The following is a 19062-nucleotide window of genomic DNA, read 5'->3' on the forward strand; positions in this document are numbered from 1 at the left end:
AGTTTAGATAAGATTAAAACAAAAGTACGAATAATTTGACAGCCCTTATTTTTAATTTTCACATTTAAAGCTATTTTTCTACCTAGGGGGTTTTTCTTATGGAAAAGAATTCTCAAGTCCCTTTTCTTTCAACAAATATTAAAAAATGAAGGGGCTAACAATGTTTTTTCTCTTTAAAGTTTGGAAATATTTTATTTAATGTTCTCCTTATTCATGTTTCCCCTTTTAAGAAGCTTTAACCTGCTCTTCTTCCTCAACCTTATTATCTTCAACGAGTTTTCACTCCTGTCAGAGCTTGGATAAAGAGCCAGAATTTATGTCTTATACAAATACTGCAGTACCATGGAAATATTTGTCCTGTCATTCCAAGATAATTACAGACTTTTTTTTTTTATTCTTAAATTTACCACTTTTTGATTGTTGGTTTCAGTGCAGTAAGAAATAAGGGCCGGGTGCAGAGGCTGTTTCTTTTTGTGCCTTTTAGCAGCAGCTCTCAGTCTTCCTGGTTTCAAACCTCTCCTCCCTGCTGCTGCTATGATGTTTGTCTTCAAGAGTCAGAAACCTGCATAATCTTTGTGTAAATGTGTGAAAAGATAAGTTGTGAGTTTTGTTCTGAAGTGATCGTAGACTGAGGATAATGATGTCATCGTAGGTCGTGAAATCGAGGACTTTGGCAGCTTGTGAGGATTGTTTAGGGACGTGCGTGTGTCACAGACAAACTGAGCAGCTGATATTAATATTTCCTGATGTACGAGTGTCACACTGTTGAAATGTTTTTTTTTTATTGTGTATTTTCACACATGGTTTGAAATAAACTTTAGATTTAAATCTACATCTGACGACTCTTTCTTTTCTGTAAATAATGGTTTGGTTTTCTTTTTGGAGACATAAACCTGTTACAACTTTGTAAAAAAGCAAAAATCATCTGTAATCTGTGAAGTAACAAGCACTAAACCCACTTATGAGGTTTCATGCTCATGGACACTTACTTTCCTGTGTTTGGAGATTTTCAAGTAGTCCAAAAAGGAAAAAAATTAAAATACAGTTTACAGTTTCATTTAGCAGACGCTAAAAGTAGAAAGGGACTCTGTGGATCATATAGAGTTAGGTAATTCATTCACCAATTGGGCACAACAGAGGACAAGAGTCTGGCTAGTGATTTGGAGCCGCACTGGACTGGGAGCACCAGGCGTCTTTCACAAGCAGAGCATAGAAGGCGAGGAGTGTAGACCTGGGTGATTTAGATGTAAAATTGATTAAAAAATAAAGATTTAAAATGGATTTTAAAAATAATTAAATTGGGTCTTCCTCACTTATTGATTCATCATGAGCTCAGATGCTCTCACTCAGCGACTTTTGATTTATAAAAAAAGAAAACATAAATGACACTCAATAAAAAAACAAAGTGATGAACCTTTTATTTGTTTTCCAGCTCTGCCACGAATCTTGAACAGTCAGGGAGGAATAACACTGAACAAAAGTTAGAACGAAAAAACAGCAGTAAAAGGCAACTTAACGTCTTTAAAATGATCGATACAGCAGTGTTGGATTTAGCTTCTCAACTTGTAGCTGAAGACGTACAAACTCTGAATAAAAAAACTCTTTAAATCAAAGTTTGATCTAGGAACACAGAGGTCTAAGATGTGAAATTATCAGTAATAAACACAGAAACATGGGAGGACAGAGCATGTGTGAAAACGCTGGAAACACAGGCAACAGAAAAGACAAAAAAAGAACATGCTCCCTGTTAGTTAGCTGGCTTTATTTCTTATTAAAAATCATCAACAAATAAGGAATAAGCCAAACGTGAAACCTTTTAATGTCTGATCGATCACCAGCTGGAACCTGTGAATGAGAAAGAAAAGAAGTCAGAGACATGTAGGTCAAAGGTCACAGACAAAGACAGGATTTTTTTAGATTAAGCTCTTTACAGGGCAGCAGGGAAACCTCCTGAAATACTAAAGAAAGTGTCAACACTCCTACTTTCACCTTACATCTTAAATCTGCCCGGAAAGAGCAGGAGAGCCGTTACACAACGGGAGTTCAACTTCAGTTCAACGTGGGAAAAATCTGTCTAAATGTGTCGCTCTGAGCCTCAGATTGTCACTGAGTGCAGGTCGGGATAGCGCTGACGGTCAGGAGGTTTAAATCATGGAAACAAGAGGTCAGTGGGTCAGGATGAGTGCTTCTTTTTAACCCAGAGAAATCACCGTTTTCAGGAGGAGGAAGTCCTTCAGTGAGATCTGCAGCTTGAGGAGTAAACTGTAAATATTCACCTGTAGGGTTGTTGTGAAAGTTCTGTCGCCTCATTGGTCCAAGACGGTTGCCAAAGCGGTGGTTCCGGCGCTGCTGGCCCATGTTCTGTCTGTAGGGGGCGCCTCTTCTTTGTCCCTGGATAATGAGAGACATGGATAACTTTTTATGTCGTCTCCAGCAGAAAGATCACATGACTGAAGAGCTGCGTTTCCACCAAGTAGACTGGTTTGGTTTGTCTCGGTACGGCATGCATTTTGTGGCGTTTCCACTGACTTATCCCAGGACAGATCCCTAAAAACTGATACTGTGTCGGGTTTTTCTTCCTCGTTGGATTTATTAGTGGGGTGAACTGCGTCGCCCTGCTACGGCGTCACGCAATTGTTTAACAGCTGTGGCTTTCTGCATCCAGCTTAGACGCCGCGTACCACGAGAGGGCACAGTTTGCTGTGGAAACACAAACAGGATCAGGCTTAACTGTACCAAACTGTGCCAAACCGTACTGAACCGAACCGGACTGCTCGGTGGAAACGCGGCAAAAGGAAACCTGGCTTTTACCCTCCCCATGTTTCCTTCTCGCCTCCTGTTCGGCTCCTCAGTCCAGAACTCTTCATCATCCACCTGGGCCAAGTCGTCTCTGTCGCTGTACTCTAAATCCAGCTCCCTGACGGACACAGCACACATTAACACACAAGCGTAGTCCCAAAATTAGAAGAGAATGATTGAAAACATGGTTTTTGAATCTCGAGGTTGAAGAGAGATCTACCTGACTTGGCCTTGGGGGCGCTGTGGTAAACTGTTCCCTAAAATTGTGACTTTGACCCCCTCCAGCCTCTCCTGCCTCCTCTTCTCCAGGTCGTGCCTCAGGTCCCCCGGGCCTCGAGTTGGCTGTTTGAACAAAACGACGGCATCAGTCAAAAAATAAACACATCCATCTGTCAGGAGAAGGTTTATCATCCAGAGTCTTGTTGATTTACCTGCAGGGGCCCAAGCCTGGTGAACAGCGGCTCCTCATCATCAAGTAGTGACTTCATTTTTAAACTGAAACCTCTGCAAGGAAAGGAGAAGGGGAGAGAAATAACAATAAGTTCATGTCACAAAATTAAATCTAAAAATTTAAACAGTTAAAAAGAGATAAAGCACGTCTCATACCGGTTTGAGCTGAACCTCTCATCCAGCGTCATGTCCCCCATCTCTTCTTCTTCTTGGTGGTAGCCGCCTTTTTGAGGAGCTGAGAAACGCTCGTTCAGGGTGGGGCCATCGCTCCTGAAATACTGCTCTGTGAAGGCAGACAGGAGACACTTTAAATCCTTAGCATGACCTGTGGCTCCTAAACCTCTTAATTGATCTCAGGCTGCTCTTTGAAAAAGCAAACTTCAGCCTCTGTATGAAGTGTTTCTTTTTAGCTACTGTCTCTTTAAGACACACCAAGGTTCCGTGGAACACAGAATTCTGGGTCAGTATTCACAAAGCATCCTAAGCTAAAAGAAGCTCTCAGTGAAGTCATTCTTCGGCCTGGACTTCACACATAAGGATAACTTTTTGACTGGATATCTTTGTCCTCGTTTAAAAAATATCTCTGTCCATACGAAGAGGCAAAACTCGAAACAATCCCCTCTGAAGCCTGCAATCCAGTGACTGGCCGATAAGTGTCAGGTTAGCAAAATGTGAAAACCATAGAAGAAGAACGCGCGGTCAAAAACAGGAAGAGGAAGCAGTCAACAGAGTAAGGAGATAGCGAAAAAAAAAAAAAAAAAAAACGTTTGTGTGTACGGATGATGAGGTGGACTTGTTACTTCATGAACATCAACAACAACATCATCAACGACATTACGTTCACTTGTAGAGCTGTAATGAGGGGAAAAAGTGCAAAGTACACAGAACTAGCACAGTAAACGTTGGCCATCTTTCCTGTTGTTGGCAAACGTTGCTAAAGTAACTTGCTGCTAGGTGCTTGACATCATCACGTCAACACCAGCTCCGTCAAACACCACTACATGGATCCACTCAACCGGATATTTTTTTATTCCTCACTTTTTTATCTGTTTTAAAAAATCTTTGTTTATGTGGGTGAAATCACCGTGTTTGTGTGGTTGAGAGGCCCAAATGAACAAAAAAATGTGCGTTTAGAAATAAATTCACATTCATGTGGTCCAGGCCTAAAAAGAATGTTGGAATTCCTTGAATTTAAAGGAACCAAACATTCCGGAACCTTCTGTAACTGTCTCCATGCGACAAACATGTATTTCTCTTTTTATAAACTAAATTTTACTTTTCAAGTTGATTTACGAACTGTCACAGTGGGAGCGGATGTAGGAGGCCAAGGTTTGAGCAAATCTCAAATTGTTTTCACTAAAATCTTGTTTGTTCAGAATCTTGTTCAGTTTGCCCAAGTTTTTTACGCCAACATACAACATTTAAACTTGATGTTTGTTTCTATAAAATGAAAAAAAACAAAACAAAACATAACACAATAGCTTTTCTTGAAATTAGAAAAGGGATCACAACTTCATCATGTAAGTAGGAAACCATGTAAATATTTAAGTCACTACTTTAATTTTTAGATTAATCATGCATATTTTCTGTTACACCGTCTCTTGTATTTCATTTTTTTCCTTCAACTCAAGCTTCAAGAAATCCAGATTTGTGTATAGTGATGGGCACCAAATTAGCTAGTTTTATGGGTACCGACCAAATTACGTCTCTAGTACCAATTCACATAGAAATCAAATGGTACCATGTTTCGGGACCTAATCGCATCCTTGTGACTGTGAGGGAATGGAAAAGTAGGCAAATTTCCAAGCTGGGCATGAACACAGCACTGCAAGTTTATACACTGAGAAATAAATATGTTAAATTAAAAAACACACAAAAGTACACAAAATTGGTACTGCTGAGTACTGATACTGATTGCCAGGTACTGGGTGTCGGTACTGTATTGTTTCAAATGTGAAAAGCACCCATCCCGAGTTGTGTACCCACTGTACCTTTGACACTGTGCACCAGTGTGATGATTTCCTGAGCAAAAGTCCCGGTGTGCATCGCTGTCTCTCTGTACGTCCCAGAATGCTCCAGCATGGGTAGGAAGTCCAGACGCTGGCGACCAACGTTGACCAGGTCTAGAGAGAGCTGCCGGTCTGAGGAGTAACAGAGCGGGCTGCAGGAGAAAAACAGAGGGATGAAAACAGAGTGAACTCCTACCTGGGTTTAGTAGAGTTCAGTGTTGTTTATCTTTAAAACATGGAGAATCTAAACTCACTCAAACATGTTTTGTGCTCAGTGTTAGCAGAAACTTGTTTATTTCTGAGAAAGAATTTATTTTTTAAAGTTATGTTCTTCTGCTGAAAAATGTGGTTCAAAAAGTCAAAATGTTTTTACCTTCACCAGCACTTACCTGTCACGACTTCCATCACTGATGTTTAGAAATAAAAAAAAACCCTACTTGTAAAATAAATCAGGGATGTTCCCCACACCTCATGGGATACACAAATCATGATCTTTTTTTAAGTATTCTATAAACACTCAGGCCCAAAGAGGTCAGGATAATCCTTTTTTTTAAGACAAAAGGTGAGTTAAAGGTTGGTTGAAAGTTCACACTTCTTTTCACGTTTGATCCACTCAGCTTTTAAACGAGCGTCTGGACTTTCACATCATGAGATAAACTCTTCTCAGGTCGTTTTCTTTTAGGTTTTCAGAGCCAAATTCGTCACATCTTGACCTGTGACGGCTCTTTGGTCGGACGCGTTGAAAAATACATTCTTGCTGTCATGTAGTGCAGAATCCAGGATGCTGGTGACGATATTGTGTCTTCTTCATAACACCTCCTGATGCTCTGATGCTGCAGATATGACTTCCTGTCTTGTTAGCTTGATTACGTGACACTGCCATTCCACTTCCTCTTTGAAACAGAAGTGACATTTACGTCTGGGAACTGATCCACTTCTCCAGATAACTGACGTATTATCTGGCCTTTGTTGTTATTATTTTCATAGCTTCACTCCCATCATTTCCCACCAATGACGCTGCAGTTCCTCCTTTTCTAAATTCTTCTCAAAGCTTCATTATTTTGCACCAATGTTGCACCGACATGTCCCTTCGTTTTCCAAGGCTTTAAATATGTTGCTTCGTTTTCTTTTGGCTTTGGTTTCCCTTTCCAGAGTCGTGAGGCTGCAAGTTGTTCTCATCCTCATTTTCCTCTTTTCCATTTTTGTCCAAGGTTTACGACGTTGATGCTCTAGGATTCATGTGATCCAAATGCAAGCATTCATGTGCTTTGGTTTCAAGATGAAATGATGTTTGTATCAACTGTTTTCTCCTCCTTAATCAGAAGCTGCTTTAACGGCTCCCGAGAAGATGATACATCAAGTTGTACATAGACATGACTCCTCAGGTTGTTTCTGTTCTACTGAACTCTCGCCATGTTCCTACAGTGGATCCTTTTTCTCAAATTCATCCCACTTCCCAATCAGTGTTTGACCGTGAAGGACAAAGACGCATATCCTCTCTGCAACAAATTTTGCAGACCACAGCTGGTGTGTTCATCTTCTCTTTCTCCCTTGTAGCGCAGAAACAATCGACTTCCAATACACATGGTGTTTTTTCTTCCAAGATCAGGTGTGACATCTTCTGTTAAGCTAGTACTCATCAATCGGCAACATCTTCTTATATCTTCAATTTTCTCTTCATGTGGTGCTCGATTCCTGTTTTTCATTTCCTTCTTTGAATAGGTACTTCTTCTTCTTCTTCTTCTTTTTGTTGTCCAAAGCAGAGCCAGCAGTGACATGCTTGGTGTTGAAAATCTCTGTTGCACTTCTTCTTTTCCAGCAGTGTTTGGTTTCCGTCCCAAATCATCGCCACGGAAAAAGTTTTCCTTTTCTATTTCAGCAGTGTTAGGTCAACAATTCCAGTTTCAAGCTTGCTGCTACCGACTGGAAGTGACCATGAATCACAAACGGTGGAAGTCACATCATCCAGAGGCAACATCTCCAGGTTTAGTCCAGTAGATCATCCAAAATGTGTGCCACTTCATTGAGTAGAGTCACTGGCGCGTCCAAAAATGTGAGAAGAATTACTTCCTTTGACATCTTCGCCGTACCATGATCGCATTTCCACGAGAGAAGCCGGCAGCATCTTGCATACAGGAAGGTTTCCAGGAAGGAAAAACCGCGACGTGATCCACTCGTGACTCAGGCGTTAAGGATATTGTTTCAGAGATGTGTCCGTCTCCACTTCTTTAGCCATACGCTTTTTCCATGTCACTTCTTCAATTCAGTGATCGTGAACAAATCTGCACAGTGAACAACTGGTGGTAAAAACCAGACTGAGTCTAAATCCCTCAGTTGTAAACTCTTCCTCCCGTGTCCTCTTTTGGTTTTCCAGGTGATCCAGTGTTTACTTTGTAAACTCACAAGTCCAAATAGTCTTCATCAGCTTGTTTTCCAATCAATGCATGAAATCGCTGGTCTGCTTTTGGACGTCTTGTTTTGTGCCTGAGATCCAGATCAGCAAGTCCTTCCTTTGAATTATCAACTCGGCAGAAATGGAAAAGAAAACAGAAATATAACAGAGTTTCATCCTCTCAGACAAGTTCCTAGGTGGTATGTCCTCTTCTTTTTGAAGAATGCAACACAACTGGATTTTCAGGCAGATGCAGCTTGTTTTATGACTTCGTGATTTACATGGTGACACCTTGAAGCTCCTCAGATAACAAGGACGCTGAGTTTTGTTCTTCTTTGAGTGGTATGAGCTGTCCGTCATCCTTTCTGGCGACAGCAGCGTTCGTCTCTTCGTTCTTCACATCTATCCATTAGTTTCCAAACTTGTGGCTCTGTGTTTGCATTAATATGTTTCTTTAAGAAACTTCTGCAGCAGCTTCCACACCCAGTAAAACTGCACCAGCATCATCCATGAGGCGGCATGTTTGACGTTCACAACTTCAGCAGTTTTTCCCCAAACTGCAAATCCAGTCGAATAGAAGTGTTTGATGCGTCCTGTGATTATGAGTCTTCTAAATTAATCCCGCCATCAGTCAGACTTTTCCTTCTCATGAGCTTTGAAAAAGAAGTGTGAACTTTCACCTCTCACCTGGTAACTGGTTTGAACATACTCTACCTGTTTTGGTGTACGGGTTGGCTCATGTCCACTTTGACGGTGAGCGTTTCCTCCGTTGCGACCGCCATATTATTGGATTTCTGATCGTTCCATTCGCGTAACCTCTGTCGAGGCATCTTAGGGTCCAAGTCCACAACAGGTGAGTTTCGGTCCAGGTTTCCAGGCCTCTCCTGTTTCCACTCTGGAAGTCGGTCTTCTTCGACCCAGCTGGGCTCTGCTTCGACGGGGTCCTCGTAAAGCTCTCTGACAGGTTGGAACCCTGGTCTTGACTTTCCCTCAGGGTAGCCCTGGTACCCCTGTGAGGACTGGTGTAAGTGTGGCTGATTTCTAGCTGGTCCAGACTTTCCATATTGACCACGATGTACCCTGCCTCTTGCTGAGCGAAAACCGCCCCTCCCCCTGTGGTTCATGGGACTGTCTCGGCTTCCAAAGCTCATGAGGCTCGGTCTTTCTTCAGGGGTCCTCCTGTTCTCATGATAGTTCGAACTCCTCCAGTCATCTTGGAAATGACGTGGTTTTGTGTCTTCCTGATCTTCCAAACGGTTTTCAGATGTCCTGAAACGCTCCTGAGAGGACATTAATGGGCGTGGACCCCTCTGGTGATCAAAGTCAGGGTCACGATCTCTTCTCTTGTTGAAATCGTCCCACTGTGACGCTTCTCTACGGTCGTGGATGCCGTGATCATGTTCAATAACTACTGGTCCCGAGGGACGATTGTCTCCACATGGGCCCCCCTGTGGCTCTCCATGAAACCTATCTCTGGGTGAGTCCACTTGGTAACGGTGTTCGCCAAAGTGCTCCTCATTCCTGAACCTGTGACAGCATAAGAGGAAGTGACATGGTTCAACAATCATTCATGCAACTGTTTTTACATCTGGTTCTTAATTCACAGTTTCAGTTAGCATCAAACTTTTCTCAAAGGAGTTATGAAAGATCTGATTTAACTTTTACATGACATGAACTTTGTAAAACACCTCTTTTAAAGAGGACTGCATCTGCATTCATTGCTCGACCATGTTTCAGATAGAACATGCAGAAATTTTAGGAATTAAAAGAAGGAAAATTAAAGCCATGCAGTTTAGTTGATTGTTTCAAATGATGGAGATTGAATCGTGACGAATTACGGAAGATTTCTGCGCTATGGGTGAAAAAGGTGGATGAGAATCGTCAGCATTCTTGGCCTCCATTATTTCACTGTGAGAGTGCTGCAGAGCATTTTGCTTTAGATTTACCCAGCGTGATCGGTGTCCTCCATTTCTCTTCTTTGCCTTTTAAAGCGTTGGTTCCTTTGTTGATAGGAATCCTCCCATTGTTTGTCTCGGTTTAGACCCTGTGTGCTCCTCCTCCCTCTTTCCATACCTGCTCCTCCTCTTTGATCATCTGACCTCTCACCGGGACTAACATCCCTGAGCCGTACTCGACCTCTGCCCTGCTCTTCCCTCATCCAGCCCATCCCTGGCTCCCTCTCCTGGTGGTCTTGGTTGGATCTTGGAGTTGGTGGCAATCTTTCCCTCTTTAACCTTGGAGGTGAGTTGGACCTTCCCCTGTTCTCATAGTTTGGGTATGCTTCTCTAAACCCACCGATATGTCTTCCTCCATCTTCTAGTGCATCAAGCAGAGGGGGAATCCTTTTGTTCTCATATCCTGACACATCATGATGGGGTGACGGCCCCCTGTGATGAAAGCCCTCCTGGTTTGGATGACGCTGATGCCGAAACTGACGGTCATACTGGAAAGGAGGTGTTCTCCTCTGACCTTCTGAGTGCATATCATCCCTGCCGTAGCTCCAGCGTTCTTCAGAGTCTCTTCTCCGGTGGTGGTGCCGGTGGTGGTGTCTCGAGTCCATCTGCTCCTCGTCTAGTTCTGCAACAACCTTGTAAGGATCAAAGCCAGGTTCCTCCCACGGAAACCGCCTGAGGAAGCAATCATTAAAAACCAATATTAGCAAAGTTATCTTATTAAATGTTTCACACTGTGAAGAGAATCATAAAATGAGAGTTTTTTGTGCTTTCTCTGATGCAATTAAAGGCATGAAATAAAAACCCAATGTCTATACCTGTAGTGTGGTGACTGAGAATGTGCTCTCGACATTTTGCTCACCTGTGAAGACAGGAGAGTTTTTAATCTAACAAACTTTCTATGTTGACAATATCAAGCACAGGCATAATTTACAAATACTCTGTGACTTGTTACCATGAACACAAGCTGCCTGAAAGTCACCTCATTGGGTATTTAAAGAATAAACAAAATCTGTAAAATCTCTTACATTGTACTGAACTACAACCGACTATATTACCCAAAATAACACAGAGTAACGTCTCACCAATTAAGCCATATTTATCCACTCTTTTCTCCTGTCAGGATAACTAATGCAGGTTTGACTTGACACAAAAAAAAATGAATAACAGGGAAACTGGGGAGGTCCGCAACCACCACCATCATTATGAAATAGTGTAAACATTGACATATACAGAGATATCTCTCCCCTTTCATGACTGACAGACTTATTCGCATAAAACCCTTGTTGAAGTCTAACCTGGCTCAGGTTGGTTGTAATATTACCTCTATCTCTAAATTCTATCTTGAAAACTCAAAGCTTAACAGCAGGGGAGAGTTAAATCAATGCAACTTTGAGATATTCTTTAACTGCCTTAACTGCAGAAATTAGTATATGGTATTAGAAAAAATAAGAAACTAACTAACAAAAATAAGATGTAGCCTATTTCATTGCGCTGAAGCAGCCTGCAGCAGTAAACTCTAAAAATGTGATTTTGCACACAAGTCCCGCCTCTGACAGGAAGAAGAGCCAATCATCGTTGAGGAATTAAAGGGCCGCACCTGGAGTGTCCAATCAGATTTCAAGGGGAACATGGACCCTCTCTGTGTAATAAATTCATGACATAACTATCTGTTTTTCGTTTCTAGCTCGAACTTACCTTGTTCTCCTTCTGAATCTGACAACTGTTACTATGACAACTGAAGCTACCTGACCCCCATTCCTCTAACGGCTTTAATGGAACCTCACGTTGTGAGCCTTGACCGTTAGCTTTGCAGAAAACTTTACAGAGGGCGTAAACCTCGGTACAGCAACACGTTATCCTCACTTCAAACACATAAATAACATTTCTCCTAATGTGCAGCATAGCATAGATGTCTGTTTAAGCATTGCTATAGTTCTTCATGGCACCGTCAAACCCAACAGCCGGCTAACCCTGAAGCTAACGAGAAGCTAATGTTACGCAGCAGTCTTACCTTCGTCCAAGGCACGCGCCACTGAACCGCGGTCAGCGGTCGCTAAATAAAGAAAGTTAAACGTAAACTATCGACGCAAAAGCCCTAATAAAATTAATAACAACCCATGTAATATGAAATACAACCCAAATGTATCTAGCTGTGTCGTTTATCCCATTAAAGGTCTGTAGGAAAATGGCTGTGCAAGTTACAACCACAGTGCAACAACCGCCATGAGGCAAATATCCGGTATATCCGCTTTAGGTTTTCAAAATAAAAGCATTTGTATACGAATATTTAATAAAAAAAATAAATGGCTTTGTGCTTAGTCATTAAAAAGATGACAATTATACTACATGAGGCATTGAAAATTATTGCTGAAATTAAACCTACAGAAGCCCTCAGTGGGCATGGGTCATTGCATTTTATTTACGCCATCTTTCGTGTAATCAAATAACATTTTTTTCTCACCTCCCCTTACCTCTTATTGTATAAATTAATGAATTTATTTATTTATTTTATTTGTGTTTCGAGGAAGTATCTCATTTTCTGGCATCTTTTTTTTTTTTTTTTTTTACAATTATAACAACTAACTTAAAGTTTTTGTTTTTAGACTTTTTTCCCCGACAAACTTAAGACAACGAGTTGATTTTTCCATTATGGCGTCGTATTATCTAAAAACTGCAAACTTTTTTAAAAAATAGAACAAGTATCTCACGACCTACAAATATACACAATTGCTAATGAATTAACTGCTACTCTTGCAACTTTGGGAATGTGAACTATGACAAACAGAACCAGACAAACAAAATTAACTTGTTTATCTCAAAGTATGAAAACAACAAAATGTATGAATGCCTGCCAACTTCTGGCATCTACACATATTTCTGTTACAAAAGGGGAATGAACGGTGCAGTTTGAAGCTCATAATAGAGTTAAATGCAAAATATTTGATTTAAGTCTGTTAACATGAAACATGTATGTGTCATGGTAATGATATATGCTGTGATAAATATCAAAGAATGCAAAATGCACTCTGTTTTGCAGATCAGTTTAATTTCAGTGCAGAATTAAGTCGACACACAGTGAGATATAATGGTAAATTAAAGTGGCTGCATTAGTTAAGCTCTACACTAGATTTGTCATTTGTCACATATGGTTGTCAAAGACTAAACATCATACACAGTCTGACTCTTTTACACCCCCATTCTTTTTGCCTTTATTATTTTACATTTGATCATTTTTCCAGCTCATCGACACAAATGGCTTGATGACGTTTTATTGTTTCTTTTTCAGCAGTTATCCATGCACCACATCTACAATGATATATTCCACCAAGCTGCAGTGTCACAGAGTTAAGTACTATTAGGATAAACATTATGTCCTTTACTTCATATACAACGGGACCAAGTCGACCCTCTTACAGATGAGCTTCAGCAGAACCTGGAGGACTAATGAGCTAGTATGGAGCCAGCAGGAGAGTAGAAACAGAAGACAGAGCGTTGAAGTTAGCAGCAGTGAAGTGTTTGAAGTCGTTGTGGCACCTCAGAGGAGAAACAGACAGTTTTAAAGAGCCGTCTGTGCGCATGGATCCAAACTGGAGTCTTTCCCAACCTGCAAAGAAAACCTGGGACTTTCAGCCACGACAAAAAACTCAGTTACTTACAGGGCCTGGGACAAGATTGCAGCATAAAATGATTATAAATAAATAAATAAATGTATAAATAAACAGTAACACAGCACAACTGAAACTTGAAAACAGTGCAGAGTATAAAAAAATAAAAATAAAATAAATATCAAACAAACAGAACAGAACATCTAGCATGAAAATATTAAAGAGAGAAAGGCCACTGAATATTTTTTGGGAAATGTCTGATATTTCCTTTTGAGCCTGAAAAGTCAAATTTCTGGGATTTAGGTCAGCACCTTGAGAGTTTTGACTCTGCCCCTTAAAGAAATGTCAGAAATAAGTAAAAAATTATGTCCTCCTTTCTCAGAAATCTGAGATAAAAAGAGACCAGATTCTATTTCCAAAAATATTTGCGGAAGCGTAAATCCAGTACACTTTGTGAGGTCTGACCTGTTTTTTAAATTCTTTTTTTTTTCTCTCTGAATTTTGAGTTTGGATTCAATATGTTTTTACTTTCCTCTTGGATTTCTGACTTGGATCATTGATTTCTGTGAGTAAAGTATTTTTTCTCTCATATTCCTAAAATAGGGCTACACAGTGGTTAGCGCTGTTAGCAGCAAAAAGGTTCCTGATTTGTGATGAAGCTAAAATTCTAACTTTTGTGACAAAGTCTAACTTTACAAATCCTGTCAAATTAAATAAATTTAAAAAAAGAGGAAAAATACTGAATTCAATTCTGTTTTTTTTTTCCATTGGCTCTGATTAAAGACAGTTGGGGCCACTGTGATCTTTTCCATTTTTATGTGACCATTTAGTAAAAATTTGGAGAGAAAAAAAAGGTCAGACCTATGAATAAATAGACAAATATTTAGAGGCCTTTATCCTCTCTCATGGGACCAAAATGTAACATTAATAAAAAATAAAGAAATATATTTATAAAAAAAACACTAGTTGCTCCACAAATCACTCACAAAATTCTTCAATTTGGTTTGAGAAGACTAAAAAACACACGTCAGGACAAAAGTAAATCTAAAAATCTCATACCAGGCACAAAACCTCAAAGAAGTAAAGTAAAAATACTCCACCGAGTTTGGTGGGTGTGTGACCAAATATGATTAAAATGCAGAATCTGTGCAACAAAATGGCATAATTGGCACCAGATTGACACAAATGAGACAATTTTGGACTGAAAGTTGCAGAGTTTGGTCAGAGACTGATGGTGTTTTGGTTCCTGTTAACTTTTGCATGTTTTACCCAGGAGATAACAAAACCTTCCTCTCATAACATCAGCATTTCTTTTCCTCAAGAAACATCTGTGATTTTCTCTACTTTGAGTGTTTTCATGATGGACTGGAGCCAAAAGTGCACATGCTGGATGGCGCAGACGTGCGCAGACGTGCGCAGACGACTGGTTGTTAGAGCAGAAATGTTTGGCTGCACAGAGGTTTAAGGCCTCAGAGGTGATGAGCTGCGAGGTGGTGAATGCTGTCTGTCCGGCGAGGTATATTTTAGTTGGAGGGATGAGCTGAGGAGGAAAAACAAGCGTCTTCAGAGCCGTGAAACACACATCTACTGTAAGTGCACTCTATGAACTGCAGCAAGCGTGGTTACAGTCAGTGTCCGACAAAAACACAACACACTGTGCCGATACCTTCCTGATAGAAATTCAGGACGTTTGATTTTTTTTCCCTTCATATAAACGTCCATGAATCAAGTGATGAGCAGCAGAAAACAACGTGAGCGGCTCAGAGTTCTGGATCGTTACGTCAGACATTTGTCGTTTGAGTCGCCGTGAGCCGCAGAGCAGATCAGGTGAGAAAAACACACGGGAACCATCAGAAACACTGACAGAAAGAGAGAAGCTCTCACACACTGTTCCAGTACACAGCTACAACCACAGCTCAACTAGCTAGTCCTCACTGAAGATGCTACACAGGATTTACACGACAGTCTCTTTTTTTTTTACAGCTCCTCTCCAGATTATCTGCTACAGAGCCTCCACTCCTCCACCCGCTCAGATCTATTTACAGTTTTACAAAAGCAGGGATGAGAGGTTAAAGCAGATGATACTCGAGTGACGTTTTGAGGCAGCACAGCAAGACGACTCTGACTCTGATACTGTGTTTATAACTTCATCTTAACTTTTACACACAAAAAACTTTCCAATTCTCCCTCTCTGAGAATTTTAAACATACTTTATTGTGTTAACGTGATTTTGTCAAATTGTGATTCATGTGAGAGTCACAGTCGTCCGTCAGCGCTGCTTCAAAATGTAGCCAAAAGCTTTACTGCTAAGCAAGTTTAGTTTTACAGGTGTGAGGTGAGTTATTCAGCGTTTGTTCCACGTGGAAACGATGACTCTTGTTGTCATCGTTGTTGCAGACAGAGGTGATGATTTCTTGTTATTTTTCTCCAGGCTCCAGTTTGGACTGAATCTGCCAGCTCTTCTGCTGAGAAGGAAAAAGGAAGACAAGAAAAAACAGCTCGTGAAAATGTATAATGTCACTGATTTTGTGTCTTTCGCAGCAACAACCTGGAGTCTAAAACCGTCTCTACCTGGCTACTGGACGTCCAGTTTGCTCGGCCCGACGCTGTGGATGAGCTGTGAGGATTCAGAGGCCGCGCTGTACGCTTGAATCAGAAGGTTCTTGTTCAGGTCCCCGACCCCGCTGCCGGCCTGCATTTTGGGATACGGTGGCATTTCCGCGACGTGACGCTGCCCTCGTCCATGGGCGTCCATGTCCATCAGCTGGTCCAGGGGGCAGCCGTCCGTCCCGTCTGCGACTGGGGAAAACTCGTGAGCGCTGGCCTGCTCGTCCCTGGACACAGGACTGATGGAGACAGATGGAGAACTTAAAGACACGATGATGACAGAGACAGGACACAGTGTTTATTTGCACTTTTCAAGACACGACTTCAGAATCTTCTTTTTCTTATCTCCAAATATCCCACAAACATTTAATTGGTCTCAAAAATCAGTGAAGGAGAAAAATTAGGGAAAGAAAAACTGGTTGGTTTGTGTTGAGATACTTCAGAGACACAAGAACTGAACTGTTTAAAAAAAAGTCTAGACCTTGACAAACGTAAATCTGGACTAAGTTATCTTTGTAGAGACAGTTTTGGTTTTAATTGATGCAAATGCTTTAATATTCTTGTTACATGTAGCTTAAAAAACTGTCAGGATCAAGGCCTTTTCTGTTTCTGCCCCCACCCTTTGAAATGCTTTACTACATATCCATAACCTCCCTACTTTTAAAACACTCACTAATCCCACCTTTAAAAAACGCTTTTAATTTATGATTACCTGTGAATGTACTTTGTTTTTCCTGTTTTGCTTCTCTTCATCCATGTTTTGTCAATGTGTGTTGTTTTATATGATATTTTTATCCATCGTAAAGTGTCTTTGAGTGTCTAGAAAAGCTCTTTAAAAATTAAATGTATTATTATTTTTATTATTATTATTATAAAGAGTAAAAACTAGAGAGAGAAACCGAGTGAAGTGATTGGTTAACATTCCTGTCAATCAAGCTGCCACCTGCTACAAAGAGTTCTCCCTAAGGCACATTCCGGAATGCCTTTCTTTTTTTCTTTCTTTCTTCTTTTTAACATTCTAGAATCTACCAACAGCTTCTACGGAACCAGTTTGAATTAATGGTGAACAATAACGGCAGAGAAAGAGCGGGAAAACTTTTTTAGTTTAACTTCTGCCAAAAAACTCTATTCCTGTTTCTGTTTGTGTCTCTGTAAACCACTCTAAATCAAAAGAGCAACAAAAACACATTTATTAATATCGTTATCATTACCATTCTGGCTATTATATATCGGGCTAGGCGCCGCCCTGTTGGCTATGGCTGCCTTTTGCAGCAGCTCTCTCTTCTTTGTTCGTTTCTTGTATATTTTTTGTCTCTTTTTTCGTAATCTTTGTATTTAGAGTGGATCATTACTTTGTATGGCTCATTGTTGGTCATGGATATTTTTACTACTTTTTCTCCTGTGTTTGTCTGGAGATACTACATGTAACCATGGCCACTTTGTTTACATGTGAACCTAGCTGTTAGCAGCTTGTAGCATGTCAATGCTAACTGGTGTGAGGCCTGATGTTTCCCACAAGGTGAGGAGAAGGAGGTGAGGACGACGTGCTGGTTCTCAGGTGTGAGCTAAAAAGTGATGACATGGACCTGTCCTTCCGTCCATCGTTATTGGGAACATAAGATCTATCTCCAATAAGATGGACGAGCTAGCCACGCTAACCCAGCAACAGAGGGAATACCAGAAGACAGAGTAGCATCATGCTATTCACAGACATGAATCTCACAGGACATGGGATTCCTGCAGGATGGGAGTCAACTTTTCTATTTATCACGTGATTGGGATGGTACAGGATAAAAAGTTAAGGGGGGTAGACGAGAGCAGGAACCAATATAATATGTGACATGCGCTGCCATTTTGTAGTTTATGTCCAATAAGCCTACACTCTGACGCAAGTGAAAAGAACTACACTTTCCAGAAGCCAACGGTAATCTAAAAAAGAATGGGGAGAAAATCAAATCAAATTCTGTGTATTGCCTAAAAACTAAAAGAAGACTAAAAGAAGGGGGAAAATGGGAGCGGTACAGGTATTCCCGTGTCACTCTCTAGCATAAACCCAGGTCTCACCTGACGTCCATGGACTGGACTCCGTCAGAGAGCTCGTCCACACAGCTCTTGTTCTCCAGAGGTCCCAGCATGATGACAGGAGCTTCAGCTGGATTCACCTCCTCCTCTGAGGGAACCGCCACCTCTGCCCTCGTGTCGGGCACTGAGGACAGACAGGGGAGATAAAACATTAATACAATGTTTTTTCTGTACAATAAGCTAACTTTCTTTCTTTTATTTTCTTTAAATGTATTCTCTCATACACAAATCAAAATGTTAAAGTGTCTCACTTTTGTATAAACTCTGTAAAAGACGTATCTTTCATGAAGACAAAATATGCGGAAAATAATCCCAAAAGAAGACATCAAGCATTAGCTGGTTGAAAGCAACACACATTTCACTTGCAGCATTAGATAACAGAAGTACTGGCTTATTTAATTTCCTCTGGAGCTGCCCTGCTGATGAACACGTCCCAAAATAACCCGTTTGGATCAGAGAGTTCAATAATCACTGCAGTAAAATCAGTCTTTATCACCCTGCCATCTCTCCACCAGGAGGCGCTGTTCCCCTGTGTGTCTGACACTGCTGAGTCACACTGCAGCTGAGACGCTCGCCTGATTTAATTTCACCTCCATCAGAACTGATTTTTACGGAGAGAAATTGAGTTATGAGAGAATATTTTGCATCTCAGAGCAGGAAAAGAGGAGGATAAATAAAACACCCGTCGCAGAGAGAAAGACAAACTGGATCTCCTTCAAAGTTGTTTTTTCTACTCGCCTGTCACCTTGTAATCTCTTGCAGCGTGACTCCAGAAAACCTTCATAATCCTTTTTTAAATTACAACCTATTTGCAAACTAACTTCAATGTTTCTATTGAAGCTGTTTTTGTTTACATATCTCATTAACTCACACGCTCTCATTGAGCCTACGACTGCTGGAGCTGAAGTGCTTTCATATTTTGTTTTTGGTGCTTTATGCTTTGTTAATTCTGTTTTTTTGTGTAAAATTCTGATCCTGATTTTGATTCAGGGAGAAGTTTGAAAACAAACTTCCCTAACATTAGAAAGAGACACACCAAAAACAAGGTTAATTTAAATCCAAAGTAAGAAATGAAGTCGGGGAAATTAGCTGCATAAAGATAATAAACTAACATGCACGTGGCAACAACTGTAGTAAGATAAAAGGACGTAGAGGAGTTAATA

At 40.7% G+C, this 19062-nt stretch overlaps 2 protein-coding genes across 9 annotated transcripts in view; both read right to left on the reverse strand.

The window, feature by feature from the left end:
- Positions 1-1443: 1443 nt before the first annotated feature.
- On the reverse strand, positions 1444-11840 carry LOC141807454 (uncharacterized). 3 transcript variants are annotated; one of them, XM_074693487.1, is made up of 12 exons: positions 11617-11840; positions 10421-10464; positions 9597-10277; positions 8365-9177; positions 5241-5410; positions 3406-3532; positions 3231-3303; positions 3020-3141; positions 2812-2917; positions 2277-2391; positions 1814-1845; positions 1444-1700 (listed from the first exon to the last, which is right to left on the reverse strand). In XM_074693487.1, the coding sequence occupies exons 2-11, from the start codon at positions 10453-10455 to the stop codon at positions 1832-1834; spliced, it is 2256 nt and encodes a 751-aa protein (XP_074549588.1). In that variant the 5' UTR covers positions 10456-10464; positions 11617-11840; the 3' UTR covers positions 1444-1700; positions 1814-1831. The 3 variants fall into 3 exon arrangements, with proteins under 3 accessions (XP_074549588.1, XP_074549587.1, XP_074549589.1); XM_074693486.1 differs by having other exon boundaries at positions 1444-1845; XM_074693488.1 differs by lacking the exon at positions 10421-10464 and having other exon boundaries at positions 1444-1845.
- Positions 11841-13959: 2119 nt separating this feature from the next.
- Positions 13960-19062, reverse strand: part of map7d2b (MAP7 domain containing 2b) — a 28674-nt gene continuing 23571 nt past the window's right edge. For 4 of the 6 annotated variants that reach the window (XM_074693345.1, XM_074693350.1, XM_074693349.1 and 1 more), the window contains 3 exons: positions 17882-18023; positions 15782-16077; positions 13960-15675 (listed from right to left, as the gene is read on the reverse strand). In XM_074693345.1, the coding sequence (XP_074549446.1) occupies positions 15786-16077; positions 17882-18023 (434 nt within the window). In that variant the 3' untranslated portion in view covers positions 13960-15675; positions 15782-15785. The remainder of the gene's footprint in view (positions 15676-15781; positions 16078-17881; positions 18024-19062) is intronic. The other 2 variants (XM_074693347.1, XM_074693346.1) reach the window with 2 other exon arrangements.

Source organism: Halichoeres trimaculatus, unplaced genomic scaffold, assembly GCF_033239565.1.
Source record: "Halichoeres trimaculatus isolate MK-OKI-2021-1 unplaced genomic scaffold, fHalTri1.1 fHalTri1_scaffold_18, whole genome shotgun sequence".
Lineage (NCBI taxonomy): Eukaryota > Metazoa > Chordata > Actinopteri > Labriformes > Labridae > Halichoeres > Halichoeres trimaculatus.